This window comes from Echiichthys vipera (assembly GCF_963691815.1).
Source record: "Echiichthys vipera genome assembly, chromosome: 3".
Taxonomy (NCBI): Eukaryota; Metazoa; Chordata; class Actinopteri; order Perciformes; family Trachinidae; genus Echiichthys; species Echiichthys vipera.
Genome location: NC_139828.1, coordinates 23,392,768 through 23,409,743, shown reverse-complemented (window position 1 = coordinate 23,409,743; position 16,976 = coordinate 23,392,768). Strand labels below are relative to the sequence as shown.

General features: G+C 40.0%; 1 protein-coding gene across 1 annotated transcript; it reads right to left on the bottom strand.

Moving 5' to 3' along the window:
• Positions 1-689: 689 nt before the first annotated feature.
• cUnh1orf52 (chromosome Un C1orf52 homolog) lies at positions 690-5,786 on the bottom strand. The gene is made up of 3 exons (XM_083911510.1): positions 5,381-5,786; positions 3,198-3,408; positions 690-2,553 (listed from the first exon to the last, which is right to left on the bottom strand). Exons 1-3 carry the CDS (start codon positions 5,669-5,671, stop codon positions 2,399-2,401), a joined length of 657 nt encoding a protein of 218 aa, XP_083767636.1. The 5' UTR covers positions 5,672-5,786; the 3' UTR covers positions 690-2,398.
• Positions 5,787-16,976: the final 11,190 nt, after the last annotated feature.

Sequence of the window (16,976 nt, the reverse complement as noted above, 5' to 3'; positions counted from 1 at the left end):
AAGAAGAGAGTAACAATTTAACAGCAAAAAATATACGCTGGAATTGGTCTCCCACGGGATTCTTAGAATAGAGGATTGCAAAACATCTATTTACTGAGAAATTTTCAGAGAAATCTCCAGTCACAAGACTGACAGCAAGATTCTTAAACACTGATGGATGTGACTTCTCTGGTCATCGCTCATACAGTCAGTAGGTAGAGAGTAATGATTTGTTCGTAAATATAGCTGATAGAATCTGCTGCTGCTCTTGTCCAGGACCAGGTACGCATTTCAGACAAGGCCAGGCACATACCTGGAGGCTGGAATCTTATCAGACGCATATTTACCTCTATTTCATGTCAACTCACAATGACAGATAGGCCTGGAATTCCTCTGATCACTAAACTGTTGCAAAGTGGAAACTTTTCTTCTTTTCAATGCCTGGAAAACCATTATATTTGCTCCAATGGTCACAGAAATCTAAAGAATGAATTTGGGAATGTAGACTGTATAGACTGTATAGTCTATACCTGGATTCTAACAATAAGGATCTCGGACATATTTAAGACTTTGCTTTTCAGTAATTGTGACCAACAGTGTATTTCTGAACTTGTGTCTTGAATAACTCACTTCAAATGACAGAACAGTGTTCTCCAGTAAAATACCTTTTATTGTCTGAGAGCTTCATGAACAGCATAACACTAAAAAGAAACTGAAAAAATATCCACCCATTTATATGAAATGAGCAGATTTGCTAAAAAGAAACATAGGGTCCATAAAACAGTACAATGTCCCAGACATCTTCGGATATTAAACATGCAAGAAGTTTGATTTCACACAGATGTAAAGTGTGTGTAATACAAGAAATGAGGTACATGATGTACATGAGACTGAATAAACAGTCACTATGCATCAAGTTTCCCAAGAGAACTGAGATGAGAGAGACTAACTTCCAAATCGAAGATCGGAACTTCCCTCCTGACAAGTAGTATGTACACCGATCCTTTAGGTGCCCAATGTTCACACGATCAAAGTCCACCAGACATCACTACAAACATGGAGGGAGTGTTTTTTTGGTGTAGCTCAAGGGCGACATCTAGTGCCCATAAGCAGGAAGAACAAGCAACCTTTTAAAATGTCATTTCAACAGATTGACAGCCAGTTTGATCACATTTTTAAGGGAAAGTCACTGTATTAACACAAACACATATTTCATAGGTCAGCGGTGACATTTGGTTTACAAGACAAACACAGACCAAGTAAATCGCCATGGCCAAACGTCACTGCTATTGAAGCTCATTTAAATAAAACAAACAGGAGGCAAAGCCAACTAACCACATTTATGTTGCTGTATGTTCAATGGTTCACGGCAGGCTAAACCCTCATTTAAAGTTAAATCATTTGTAGTAGTTTTGGCCTTCATCCCTATATTTTATTCACCTCTTCTTTGCAAAGAAACAGGGATACAGGGATTCAAACAAGAGCAATCAGGCAGGTTTAAACAAGTCCTTTGTTGTCTAGACTAGATATTTGGAGGTAAAGCGAAGGTGATGCCACACTAAACCTGTCTAATCACTTCTTTGGTAATGCCCAGTACACGTTGTAAAGCTGTGTCTCTTGTTATCCCTCATCCCTGTGTCCTTCAAGGAGAGCGTGTGCATAAAAATGAAGAGGGATGATGACCTAAACAATGAAAACATACTACAGACTGTAAAAAAACCTGAATTTTCCTTTAACTTGGAAAAATAGTCCGCAGGATTTACAGAATCTAAATTCTTAAATTTCAAATTTTATATTGGATTGTCATATACTACACTTTGACCTTAGAGCCTGCTGACAGTCCTTTGAAGGACAAACAAATATTATAATATTGCAAATGATGTCAGTGTATATAAGTAAAATGCCTGTAAATGTGTGAAGCATACCACTAGGGCTGAACAATTTGGAAAAAATATCTTATTGTAATTGTAATAACAAAATTGAAGAGAATTTTGGCATGATCGTATTTCATTGAATATACATATACATTATACATGTATATATATATATATATATATATATATACATATATATATATATATATCCCAGATTCCTCATCTGATTATTAAATAATAATCATGGCTTGGGTTTTTTTGTGAGGATCTGTGCCAAATAAATATGTTTTGTCTGTAGAATACGACTTATAGGCTGGGACATCTCTACAGCACCAAAATACATAATTCAGAATGGTATTTTGCCTTTAACAAATATTACATCTCCTGCAATTTAGTTTTTGCACCAGTCCATGTTGCAATTTCTATAAAATTTCAAACAGTTTTTCAGCCCTACATACCACCTACATGGATATTGTGCTTATATCTGTGAGCGTATCATAAAATATGACAGAATATTTAAATTAGAAACAGATTCCTTGTAGGTCTCAATCAATATTTTGCCTGAGGATCCTTTTCTCCTCTTCTACAAAATTCTTGTCAGAGGTTGCTTGTCCCATGTCCCTCTTCCTCTTCTCCTTTTGCTGGAAAGTCTCCACTCGACGTTTCTTGACAGAGAGGCCAGCCTTCTCCGATTCCTCATCTGATCGCCAGAGGAGTGGTGGGGGTTGGTCGGGGATTTTGGGAGAGCAAGGTGGCAGGAGGGTGGAAAATAATAATTTTTGAATTATTCAACAGCAAGCTATTCAAACATATCAATTTGCTCTATTTCCATGCAGGTGCAAAGGTGCGTGTTTGGTAATTTTGTGGCTCCCAACATCAATTTTCCACCAAGATGGGTGGGTGATGCATCTCTGGGTATCGATGCCACTCAGTCGACTCGCTTATCACAAATCCATGTGCGCAGATTTGTTTTTTATGCTTAAGTTGACACAGGGCACATGCACTGACCTCTCAAAAACCTTATTTCTGTAGTATGTTGGGTCTTGCTTTCCGAGATTGGGAAATAGTTTGTACTGCTAGCTGAGCTGGTGTGCTTTAACCATGTCTGAGATAATAAGCCTATTTAAATGAGTACACAATCTGGCACATTTCCTCTACAAGCATGTACAGCATGTACTCTGAACATGCTCAACAACACCACAATACGGTAACGTGTAATATTGTCAAAGAACTGGTGTGATAATAGTGGGGAGAATGAGACCTATGGCAATGATCATATCATCAGTTTATTTATTCTGCCACACTGTTAAAAATGCCCCACTGTCATTGCATTGCAGGACTAACCTGATTCAGAGAGTTCCTCCTCTGCGGGTAAGAAGCGAGCGGTACCAGTGAAAGGCTGTGGTGCATCTTCCCCATTGTCCTCATACACATTGGACCACTTTATAGCCATGTCCATTCCTGGGGGAGGTCCCTTCTTCTTCTCTGGCTCTGCTGTGTAGCTCTCAGGAGGGGGTACAGCGTTTGTCTTCCATGGCTTAAACTCTCTGGCAGGCTACAAGTAATAGAGAAGAGCAGGGTGTGGAAAACTGGCTTAGAGGAAGTAACAAAGGAAAGGTTTAGAATAGTTACTAAACAACACACCTCCCACAAGTCACAAATCAGCTGTAACCTCCATAGTCCCAGGAAACATGCAGTACTGCTGACTGTGCTAGTCTGCCAAACATTGCTGAAACAATTAGTTGATTAATCAGTTAATCAACTGACATTAAATCTGCAACAATTATGATAATCAATATATTGTTCAAGTCCCACTTCAAGGTAAAAAGCCAAAGCTTCTCAAATGGGAGGATTTGCTGCTTTACACCATTTTATGTTTTTGTATACTGAAAATCTAACCTTTTGCCACATGGCGTAAGAATCTTCAATATGTTTTTTTATGAGACTCAGTGTGACATTTTTTCAGAAGAGGCTTCTTTCTTGCCACCCTACCATACAAGTAGAACTTGTGAAATTGTTAGTGACACAGGCTGGTCCAGTGCAGAGGAAGTTATCACATAGATAATTTCCGGAATGCCTCGGAAAGCTACGTAGCCTAGTCTGTGCGTGTGTGTGTGTGTGTGTGTGTGTGTGGATGAAGAGAGACACGGCGGATGCACTCAGAGCAGACAGCTGTAGCTGGTAATGGTCGGAGCAGAGAAAAAAATTAGCAGTCAAGTTGTTTAGTAAATGTAGTGTTTCATATTTCATATTTTATTTGTTTCTGTAAACAGCGCCTCTGCTAACAGAATGGTATTTGTCATGTTTACGGGAAATATGAATAACCTGAGTTCTCTGTGCTAATGTAAACACCATATCCTGGGTGCAGCATAAAGCAGAAGATGGTGTTTTCCTGCGCAATGTATGCAGTACATGTTGGTTTTATGTGGTCAGGATGTGACTAGTAAGGAGTGTTTGCATATAAGAGACATCGCTTGCTAAAAGGTGTAATTAAATTATACTCATTATTGTTTAAAAGGCTTTTGTTTTTATTCTTGCAAGTGATCATGATATTCAGGCAAGTAGAATATGACCTGTACTTGTCCTCTGAGCACATGCTTTTGAAACATTAGTGTCAACCCCTGATTTTAAGAATTAAGACTGAGCTGAATAATTATAAACAACGCCAGTCCCCCTTCCCTACAGAACTGTGAATTTCAGAATTTTGGCAGAATGTCATGTGTCATCTATTATCATCTGTTGTCAGAGTCTGTACAGGGGAGAGGTCAATGCCCCTGCCCCTCAAAAGGTCTCCGTAGAGCCCCTCACCACACATTGCTACACTGTTATATCTATAACGGTTAGCATGAAAGTATCAAAACCAAAAACAAAGGTAATGAGTCAATATATTAGTAAATTTATGGTCCCTAAGTCAACCCCCAAAAGTTAAGTACATCCTCCTGGTGCCAACACCGGGTGAAACTGACACTGATGCACGTTGAATATCCAATTTAAAACTAACCTGTGGTACTTGCCAATTTGAAGAGGCGCAGCTTGGGGCGCCAGGCCAGCAAGCTGCCCCCAAGTGCTGAAAAACTCAATGACAATGTGCAAAGTTTGCAATGACAGTAGAAGACCTGATCGCCCCCAAGGGCCTGCCTGACACCACACGTGTTTATTCTTCTGGTTTTCTGGTTTTTATAGTTTTTCATATTGATGTGTGAATTACATTTTTCTATTGTTTGTATTTATATTTCGAAAATAACAAAAATGTGTACTTTTTACTTTTTTTTGTTGGTGTCAGATAAAATGGTGATGAGCGCAGCTTCGAGGGGCCCCCGGTGCTTTTTTTGGGCCAGGGCCCCGACAGACTCTAGCATCGCCTCTGCCAATTTATTTGCCAATAAAGTTTCATGGTTACAAGCGTGAATCTACTTAAAATGTCGTCAGTTCTGTCTGAAATTATCTCTTATATATAAATGCATTGACTGATACACTGAGGTGTAATGTTATAAACACACACAGATTAACGGCATATTTTACGGTACCTCTTCGGGAGCTTTGACCGTGAGGGTGTCCCAGTCTATCTCCTTATTCAGCGGGTTGTAGAGGAAAGCCGGCTTGGACACGGAGCCGAACAGCTCGGCAGGTTTGGGTAACGGAGCTCCACCGGCGGCTCGTTTGGTCCCTTGTTGGGAGGACTGGGCGGACGAGCCTGCCCCCGGTTTCTTCTTTTTAATTTCTCCCTCCTCGTCAGAGTCGCTGCCATCGCTGCTGTCGCTCAAGTCGTCGTAGCTCGAAAAGAAACCTAAAGAGCCTGACTTCTTCTCTTCTGTCATTATGCAGGAGTTACTTATTTTCTGACGAGTAACAACCTGTTATTGTAAACCCTATTAAATGGTGAGGGTAACGCTATTTGGTGGGTTGACTCTGTACCTGTAAGATATACCTCAGAATATCTACTCCATTTTGAATCAGCCTCCAAAAGAGCCGTAAAGCTGTGAAATACTGTCGTGACGACTGTCGCAAAGCTATTTCATTAAAGGTGCAGTCCGAGTAAAATCTAAAACATCTGTGATTGGCAGTGACATGTTATTTTGTCAGCATGTAATCAACTTTTTGGGAGATTAAAGTATTTTTCATCTTCCCTTGCATGTCCCGTCGTAATTTATACAATGATTTTTCTGCAAACAACCGCTTGGTTTCTTTCTCGGATTTTCTATTGCAGGCCTAAGCCTACATTATATACTAATGTTAATGTTCACCAAATCACCAAGACACAGTTCTTAGATGTGCAAACCTACTCAGCAATAAAACAGTTCCGGGTTCTGGTCAGTGTCAACTAGCAAGTCTATGGTCTAGGCTATATAGAGATTATATTACAGTGTGAAAATTAAACTTGGCAGCGGGACTTGGCACTGCAGTCACGCTTCAGTTATAGCTCAAATAGCCTCCAGATGTCACTGTTAAACTTTTATTCAAGTTGCACTGATGTCAAAATACAATGGAATTAAGCTTTCATGGCCTCGACCTTGCTCTTCTAGGATTTAATCCTTCCTGACCCACAGTCATCTTCTCGGGGCAGATTGGGGTCACATGGTCTGATATTTTAGCCTGACTCAGTTAGCCCTACTGTTGGTCAGAATTTTATAGAACCCGTAACTGTGTGTTACTGTGTACCAATGGAAGAAGTGGACTCAGATCCTTTACTTAAAAGACCCAATAACTGTCTGAAGATGCTCTTTAAAAGTCAAAGTCCTGCATTCTAAATCCTACTTAATTAAAAAAACATGTGACAAGGGGCTCCACATAGACTTTGGTCACAAGATGAAAACCATGAGATTTAATTAACAATGTTTTTGCATTTTATAGGAGTATCATATGTTTCCCACCTTATTTAAAAAATAAGCATACAGAATGTGCACTGGAGGCTTCATGTTTCTTGTTTTTGATGCAAAATCTTACAGGTTTTTATTTTATAGAATGAGAATTATATTTTTCAAAGCAATAAGTTCAAATATCTGGACATTTAGTTTTTTCTTCACAACAGATTGGAATTTCTCATTAATTTAAGCAAATTGCATGTGTTTTGGCGTGTGTGCAAAAGAGTTAGTATACCTGCCTACAGTTTGCACACTTACCACTTGCACATGGATTGCTAATCAACACTTATGAGTTGATTCTCAGTGAAATTGTCAAACTCTTCACAACTTCCAGACATTCTTTCATTGTTTGAACCATCACATGCAAAATGATCCATTCAGTTGTCAGAGTCTGCCAGATATATACACTTGTATTCTATAAATATCAATGAAATGTTTATGATTTCTGCAAATTCTACGAGGAGACAGTAAAGAACTATAGGAATGGCAACCAACCACCAAGAAGATAAGGACTTGTAGTGTTATATTTTGTTGTTTTTCACTGAACTACTACAGGCTTTTTCATTGTTGCACCGTTTTCTTTCTTTCCTTTCTTTTTTGGCATGGATGTCATTGTGTTCACAGTATGTAACACATTGCTGCACAAATACATTTACTGTATTCATACAAATCTCCATATCTTTTTGTGTTCTGCAGAATTGTACAGTATTGACTCTCGCCAATAAAGTTTTCTCAATAGTTTTAGCCCATTTTTCTGAACAGTCTTAACATTCTCAATACTGTAAGTGCAATTACCACAACTATTTCAGTTGGCATCACAACTCAATGGCATTTCTGCAAAAGGTAGTTACTCAAAAAAATTATATCCAATTTTTATTTTATTTTAAGTGACAGCAAAATCCTTAATGACAAATGACTAATCATCTCTGACAGTGTATTGAAAATAAGCCAATAGACCTTTTCTAAGTTGTGACAGGAAGTTAATCAGGACCAAGGATGTTGCCTAGCTATTGAATTTAATTAAATGTCTATAACCAATAAGACTAAGATCAACTAAGATTTTAATTTTTTATGGTGATCTTATTCGTGTACTGGCAACCATAACCAACAATACTGTATGCTGCCACAAATTATTTTAATCTAATTGTTGAAAGTTTCATATTCTGAGAAAAATAAGGGTTTTTATTACTTGTATAGCCTATTCACCTAGTCAAGAGACTATGTTTATAGGCCTTTATCTCCCAGAGATGCAGGATTTATGATGCCACCGGTGGCTAATCATAAACAACTGCACAATGTCCTCTTAATACAGAGTGTATTTTGAAGTTACAACACTACAACAAAACAATCAACAATTAGTTACTATAACAATGAAACACTTCATTAATAAAGACTTATCTAAAGCTACAGTTAATGTGCTTCCAGAATAAGTTAAAATATAAGGAAAAATGGGATTTAATTAAGTTTTACAGCCAGAAAATTCATTTAGACCCCAGGGCAATCTGGATTGGTTTTTGTTAAATTCAGTATTACACCATAATAGAACTGTAGGATGTGTTGAGTGAGCAAAGTCATTAACATTTCTTGGCCACTAGAGTGCAATATAGTCACACCAATGAGAATGGTGCGTCTCCCCAAAAGAGCGAGGAACTGAGCACGGGTGACAACTGCATCATCCTGATCATCGTCCACTTTGGTTTGCAGCTATACTGTAAATACCGCTTTCATAATAAATAGCAAAAAGACACAATATCTTCTGCTTTATGTTTACTTCAAGTAAAGATTCCTTGTCACTAAAGGGTTCAGAGGGTCCATTGCCTATTCTTGGTCACATCACTTCTTCTGATGATTTAGAGCAGTTCAGAGAACTATCCTCTAAGTCTGCTAGACTTAGAGGAACCAGTCTTTGCTCTCATGCTCACAATTTCTCTCCCCAGTCCCCTTTCTCTTCCTCTCCCCCCTCTCCATGCTCAATATTACAATGCAGATGCTTATAATGAGATGTTACACATTTTTACGTGAGCTGGAGGAGGCCGGGTCTGCACAGAGATTTACTGGCGGTTGTGTCCTAACAGATCCTGAAGGTAAAAGTTCATGAGCAGGAGAATATTTGCATGTTTTGTGTGCGTTTTGCTTGTTGTGATTGATTGTTTTACATGTTCTTTTTTGGCTTTATCTTAACACCATCATGCTCTCTTTTATAAATGTAGTCACAGTAGCACCAGTTTTATTACCACTAAAATGAATCATGATGGTCTAACTGTCAGCACATATTTCATGTGAAGACAACTCTGTTCCAATTGGAGTTTTCTACTCTGATCACTCACTGTTTGGAAACTAATGTCACTGTGTAAAGTTGGGATCTCTGAGCAAGCCAAGAGGCTGGCAGGTGATATACACAGATATTTTTGTTTGGACATGAGGGCATACACTGGACTGACAGGGGTTCAGGCTTTAAGGAATAAAAACATGTTGAACTTGTTGAATTTACACAGTAAATATCTCCTCTCTGAGGTTGTATCTGTCTTCTATTTATTCTATTCTATTTTTTTTTAAACAATTTTAACTATGAGATTGACTGGCAATGACAGTTCTCTCATTTCTGAGAAATAGTAAGAGGCTAATTACTGTGTTTCCAGTGTTTTTCCTCTTACCAGTCCCATATACTACTGGGACACAATGAGACTCCTGTTTCCCCTTGTGAACTGAAGATTTTCTGAAGACTTAATGTGGTTTTTCTAATCATATTCTTGGCTTTCGACCGTTTTAGGGATGTAATACTCAGGGAAAGGAGATGATACATCCAGCAGGGGGGATACTGTCTTATAGCTGGTACGATCAGGCCCTCCTTTGACTTACTTTTCTCTCCCAATCTCACAGAGCCTGGCCGTCCATGATGTGAGACATTCCCCATGGAGGTGAAAAGCCACACCTCTCCATGTCTCTGTTTAATCTAGCCATTCATAATATCTTGAATGTCTTTATTTTATCCATCAGCTTAGCTCAGGTCAAGACACATCTGTGACAGCACACCAGTGGGTAGTTTACTCAGCAAATACAGCAGGGAGCAGATGTTTGTTCTCTCTCTCTCTCTCTTTCTCTCTCTCTCTCTCTCTCTCTCTCTCTCTCTCTCTCTCTCCCTCTTTTAACTTTTCTACAATTAAGAGAGCAATGCATACTCATAAAAATTTGGGGCCTTTTTCCTCTCGAACCACCTGTGTGCTCTCACTGCAAGGCACATTGTATGATTCTGAGCATTTTGGACTACTACTACTACTACAACTACTACTTCTAATAATAATACATTGTATTTGTATTGCACATTACATTCAACTATCTCAAAGTGCTTCAGAGCAGAACAGAAACAACATAAAAATAAAAGGTGAAATGAAAAATATGTAATAAGTTAAAAGGAGAACATCTAAAAGACATTTAGTTTTAGATAATTAAACCCATAGTTTATCATGAAGTTTCCAAGCAACACCTGCAGAATAAAAAAATGGGTTTACTGGTGTGCTCATAAAACCCAGATGCAAGTTTTTTATTCTTTTATTTTCTTCTTTTTTTCACCAATAGATAACAACATCTTTCTGATATAATGTTGCAGCCCCCTTTTGGCACAATCCAGCTGTTTGCTGAAGAGAAGACTTTTGTCTACTTTTTTATCTGCATATCATCATTTGTAAGGGTGAGGAATTCCCTATAATGTTTTCAGTCTTTTCATGTTAATCTGCTTGTATTGATGAAGTCATCCTGATGAAGACCTTTGTGGTGTGGTTGTTAGGACTGTCACCTCACAGCAAGAGGGTTGCTGGTTCGAATTCGGGCTGGGGTCCCTTCTGTGAGGAGCTTGCATGTTCTCCCCGTGTCTGCGCCCCGCTTCCTGACTCTAAATTGCCCGTTGCCCATGTGAATGTGAGTGTGACTGGTTGTCTGTCTCTATTTGTCTCTATGTGCCCTGCGATAGACTGGCGTCCTGTCCGGTGTACCCCGCCTCACGCCTGATGTCAGCTGGGATCAGCTCAAGAAAAGACATGAAAATCTCAATTATCTATATGAAAACATGAAATGAGTTTACAACATTCAGATAACAAGACAGGACATGTGAGGTATGAAATGTAGTAGAATGAATATTGAAAACAGTAGATACATAATGTTGTTGTGTAAAGAAACTGTACTTTTTAGTCTTTTATCACTACACCAGCTAGACTGTGTTTGATATCCGCCTCTTTACCTCATGGTTTGACTAATGACAAATGGTAAGTAAGTAGACCCTTAAGGGCTTGATGTTCAAATTAGGAGTCATCTTGCGGAGTTTGCGGGGCCCAGGCTGCCTGCCCATGGAGGTCCGCAGCTTGCAGGCTGCAACCAGGCCTGTAGTTTTGGCAACCTGGATGGTATGGAAAGTTGGCTCAGCACTTGAGGTTACAAGTTTCTTTGCTGGCTTTTGTGTAGAGCGATTGGTTTAACATTTGTGACATTCCAATTACAAAGACATCCCCTTCAGTAGAGACATGTGACAATATGACATCTTAGGGGACATAAACAGAAGAAAAAACATTTTTTTAGCTGAGGGGGACTTTAAATAAATGTAATTAGGTATCAGTTGAAAAATAATAGTCATAACTTTGGCATTTAATTGATTTTCTTTACTATTTCATTGATAGTCGTATGCAACTTATCTAATCTGTTCTGCTACTGAAAAAAATAGAAAAACCTCAACTTTCAAAGCAACACCTGTGGAAATCACATATTCACATCACCTTCTCTTCCAGCATATATCTGTCATCACTGATTTTATCTTTTTTTCCATCTCTTTCTCCATTTGAATCCAACAGCGTTACGATTAACTGGAAAACGGCTTAGGTGGAAATAACATGTGTTGTCATGACTGGTCTTTTTTCCCTCTTTTGAGATGGAAAGAGACTCAGCTGAGAGACGGCATTCATGTTGAAACATGTTATATATATATATATATATATATATATATATATATATATATATATGTGTGTGTGTGTGTGTGTGTGTGTGTGTGTGTGTGTGTGTGTGTGTGTGTGTGTGTTTGTGTATGTCTGTGGTTCATGTACATGCATTAGCATTATTTGCATATTCACAACCTCACTTCATCTTAATTTTTCAAAATGTTTGTTGTCTACCCTTTATGTCGTTCCTCTTCTCTTCTTCTCTTGATTTCTTTACTTCACTTCTGTTCTGTATTTTAACATCCACAGCCTTTTCATACCACACAGACACATGCACACAAACCCTCCTCCACTGTGTTTTCTTTGGTCACTTAACACTCAAACCTGAGAGGTGGCATTCTTTGGCTCATTACTATCTCACTACTATTACTCGAGGCTCTGTTTGCACCGTGGCCTGTCGTGGCTCGTGGCTGGAGGCCAGAACGGGATCCAAGTGATGTGGCAAGAAGAGAGAGAGAGAGAGAGAGAGAGAGAGAGAGAGAGAGAGAGAGAGAGAGAGAGAGAGAGAGAGAGAGAGAGAGAGAGAGAGAGAGAGAGAGAGAGAGAGAGAGAGAGAGAGAGAGAGAGAGAGAGAGAGAGAGAGAGAGAGTAGAGATGAGTTGTTTGCTGGGAGAAGGTGTGGGAGATCTGGGTCAAAAGGACAGTTTGCGGGCGAGTGGGGTGGGATGTGGTGTGGGCAGGGGTGCATATGAGGGGGGTGATCATCCCCATCACATGTTCCACGGTATCCTGCAGTGTGGATGGCTGTGGGCTAAGCACACACAGCACACTCAACCCCCTGCCCTTCCTGATGCTTTGATTTTCACCGCTCTCTCTCCTCTACAACCTCCACAACATGCCCATACAGACAACACACACACACCTTGATTTTCTGACTTTACTCCGAGCAGTCCATTCATACGAAACTCCAAATTTAAGAGGTAGACAGGGAGTTTGTGAGTGCCAGGTCTTTTTTTTTTCTGCACCGCTCTATAGTTTATGACAAAACGTCAGAATGATAAATGATTACGGGATGAGGTAACCACACTGCCTGGTTTGGTTATGGGTTTTCATTGTCTCCATGTTACTTTGTTAAAACACGCAAGGGGGGGGGGAAATATAGCAAACCACAACTAAACCAGCGGGTCCCAAATATGTAACTTTTTAGTTGCGTTCACAGCTTGTTAACATATAAGTCTTTTTTGGATGCTTTTATCTTATGCTGGTGCCATGCATTCCAATTTTCAGATGATCTGTCTGCAGTCCATATTAACATCTTCTTCTACTTGGCTATCCATTTTCCCTGTAAAGCTCTTAGTGGTTGTCCTATTGTGTGGTCTCAAGTTCTCCCAAAAACATGTTTTTTTCTTTTCAAGATGTAGATATTCTTTAAAATGAGTTTTTAAGATGTTTTCTCAAAAGCTACACTGAAAGAAATTCAACCCTGATTTTTTTTTTGCATGCTTTTTTGCATGCTTATGACTGGCCCCTACTCAACACAAGCTGCAAATATTAACTCAATCAAAAAAACGTACTTATTTGCTAACATCCTGCATCCAATAGTTTCTAAAGCTCATATTGTCTATTTATAACAGACAAGAAAGAGACATGCACAGGACCTGAAGGGACGTAAAAATAAATAGAGACAGGCAAGAGCACTTCTATGATCTTACGGATGAGATTCAAGCCAGTCTGAAAAACAGATTGGTCACTGCGTAGAAAAGCCTCCCTGTCTGCATGTTCTGCACATGTCACAGAAGAATGCTTTGAGCTGAGTCCAGCAACATCTACTTTTCGAATGCATAATTCGAATGATCCCGGTCAGTTCTGTCCGCCAATCATCTTTACAGACATGAGAGAAGGACAGGGATTTAAGAGTTGAAAGCCAGTTAGTGAATAAATATGCACCAAAAAATCTAACCCTTCCACCACTGTAGCTCACACTGTAGCACCTCTATCTATATGCTGGACATTGGATTTCACATTATCAAAGAGAATTAGACACTGCCTCAAGCATTTGCAATCGTTTTTTCATGTTTGAAGCTAATAATCCATAAGGACGAACCCTACAGAAGAAATATGCTCTCATCAAACAGCTGTCTGTCAATGGAAACATCAAAGCTTTTTTTCATTTGTTTCTAGCTAATGGCAAAATAATTTACGTCCTCAAGTCAGAAGTCAACTGTCAAATCTAAGGAATTACTGTACATGTACGAATACCATGTGAGGTATTGTACAAAAGGGTACAGCTGTGTTTGAAAAATCACGGGCCCTCCTGCAGGTTATTATGCTTGGGCTTGGCAATTGTTTCTACCACTTTATCTGGATATAATGCAATGCTGCTCAACATGTATAACAAAATACATACTTGAGAGGAACAACATACATGGTTACATGCTTCATTCACAAAACAGTGAAAAGTCAATTATCCGGCACCCCTTAAAACCACAATTTGCTGTTTTCAAACTTGTGTATAAAAACCAGTATCTCCTGTTAGTTGTTGAGATTTGACAGACTAGTTGGTTCCCTGTGCTTCCAGTGTTTATGAAAAGCTAAACTATTCTTTTAAACATGAATTCTACTGTTCTGCAACAGCCAGATACTGGCAGTATGAGAATAGCTGAAGGAGTTCACTCTGTACTGTCTGTTCCTGTGCCAGTCCCTGTCCTGCTGTAGGTCTGCTGTGTGACGGGGCGTGCAGGAAAGGGATTGGGGGCACATTTCACACCTTGGGGGCAGCTTGGTGGGGGGTTGGCAGAAGCTTGATGAACAGAGTGCACCTGGCTGAGGGTTGAGGTCCCCCCAGCCTCCCTGGTACAGACACGGTTTACAGATCAAAGCAGGGTAATCCCTGCTTCATCCATCAGTCACACGCTTCTCCTCCTATGCCTTCTCCTCCTTGGAGCCCTTTTAACATTTCATTTCCCAAAGTCCTTACCCACAGAAGCTTGGTCGACTTCTTCAGCAACCTGCAAAGCGCTCTCTATGAAACACACCTCAGCCTCTCTCCCGTGCTTAAACTACCTTGTTCCCTAGATGCCCATGGTGAACCCTGAAGCTCTGGCAGTGGGATTTTACGACTCATTAGCTCTGCTCATTCAAGTGGAGAAGCCTGCAGATTCCTTCCAGCAAAGTTCATCAACCCAGCCAGTGGCTCCAACTGTGAGGTGATAAGAGAGAGGGGGCTCCATCCATTGGACCCTGCAGAGATTTTGTTTAGTGTGAAATGAGATGAGGAGGATGGGGACGAGGAGGAGCAGGGGAGTTGAAGGTGGGAGTGCCAATCAAGGTCTGCGGAGGGGTTTCGATGCAGTGAGGTATGGGCAGCGGGCAGCACCACACCCTAACGCAGTGCAGCGTATTTAACACAGCTTAGCAGTGTAGTTACGGGGGTGTTAACGCCTGTCAGTTATTCGACTGCTCCTCTTGGCAGCAGGTGTCAGTTTGACCCTGGGTCTTATGTGCAGACGGTGTCCTGTTGACCCGGACTGTTTGAAGCAACACGTCTAGCACAGAACAACACTGAAAGAAGGGGAACATCTTTTCACACCAACATTCTCGGAAGGTTTACAGATGACCTTAACTGTTAAAAAAATGACTGGTGCTCTCATCACACGTTCTCTGACATTTGAACATTGTTTTTTGTCTTGTTTTCTTTTTTGGCATTTCTGAAAAGGGGTTGCAATGTCACTTGTTCTTAAGAAACATGGTGTAAAGCTTTATCATCTTTATGCTTGCTGTATTTGGTTTTAAAGGAATAGGATTGATAAAATGAGTAATAGGATGCCACAGCAGCCTATTACTCATCTTTGATAGAGGAGAATAAGAACAATCCTAGATTTCTTTTCAGCACTGTAGCCAGGCTGACAGAGAGCCACAGCTCTATTGAGCCATGTATTCCTATAACCCTCAGTAGTAACGACTTCATCACCTTCTTTAATGACAAAATTATAACTATTAGAGACAAAATCAACTCGCTTGGCACCAATTTTTCTTCAAACCCAGAAACCTTAGAAACTGTACGACCTGATATATTCTTGGACTGCTTTTCTACAGTCAACCTTAACAAATTAACATGTACTATTTCAGCATCAAAGCCTTCTACTTGTCTGTATTAGATATGATTAACATGTCTTTATCAGCAGGTTATGTACCACAGTCTTTTAAAGTAGTTGTAATTAAACCTCTTCTTAAAAAGCCCAGTCTCGATCCTGAGGTACTAGCCAACTATAGACCTATATCTGACCTTCCTTTTCTCTCTAAGATGCTTGAGAAATTAGTCGCCAATCAGTTGTGCGACTTTTTACATAATAATGAGTTACTTGAGGTCTTCCAGTCAGGATTTAGAGCAAATCATAGCACTGAGACAGCACTGATAAAAATTACTAACAACCTTCTAATAGCTTGAGACAAAGGACTTGTCTCTGTGCTTGTCTAACTAGATCTTAGTGAGGCCTTCGACACTATTGACCATCACATCCTGCTACAGAGACTGGAGCATCTAATTGGCATTAAAGGAACCGCACTGAGCTGGTTTAAGTCTTATTTATCAGACAGATCTCACTTTGTACATGTTAACGACAAATCCTCCATGCACACTAAAGTTAGTCACGGAGTCCCACAGGGTTCTGTCCTTGGACCGATTCTATTCTCCTTATATATGCTTCCCTTAGGAAATATCATAAGGAAGCACTCCATACATTTTCATTGTTATGCTGATGATACACAATTATATTTATCGATCAAACCAGAAGACACTGATCAGTTAGATAAACTTCAAATGTGCATTAAGTAAATAAAAAGCTGGATGACCTGCAATTTTCTGATGTGTTCCTAAGTGTTATTCGGGAGGCAGACACTGTCCCCATATTTAAGAGTAAACTTAAAACTTTCCTTTTTGATAAAGCTTACAGCTACGGCTTACGAGCCCTCAGCTATGTTGTTGTTGTTATTCTTAAAGCTGCGTTTGTTCAGCTTAATGATGCTGCTATAAGCCTAGTCTGCCAGGGGATATTACTTTTCCTAATACTCTGACCTTCTCTCCTCTCTGTCTATGTCACTCATGTCTCATCAATGCATGTTATTAATTCAACTTCTTCCCCGGAGTTGTTTGTGCTTTGTCATCTCGCAGGTCTCTGCTGATGGTGGTGGTGCCTACTGCCGTGGTCCTGTGGATCTATGCTGATGGTGGTGGTGCCTGCTGCCTTGGTCCTGTGTATCAGGTCCCTGCTGATGGTGGTGGTGCCTGCTGCCGTGGTCCTGTGTGCTGGTCTCTACTGATGCTGGTGATGCCTGTTGCC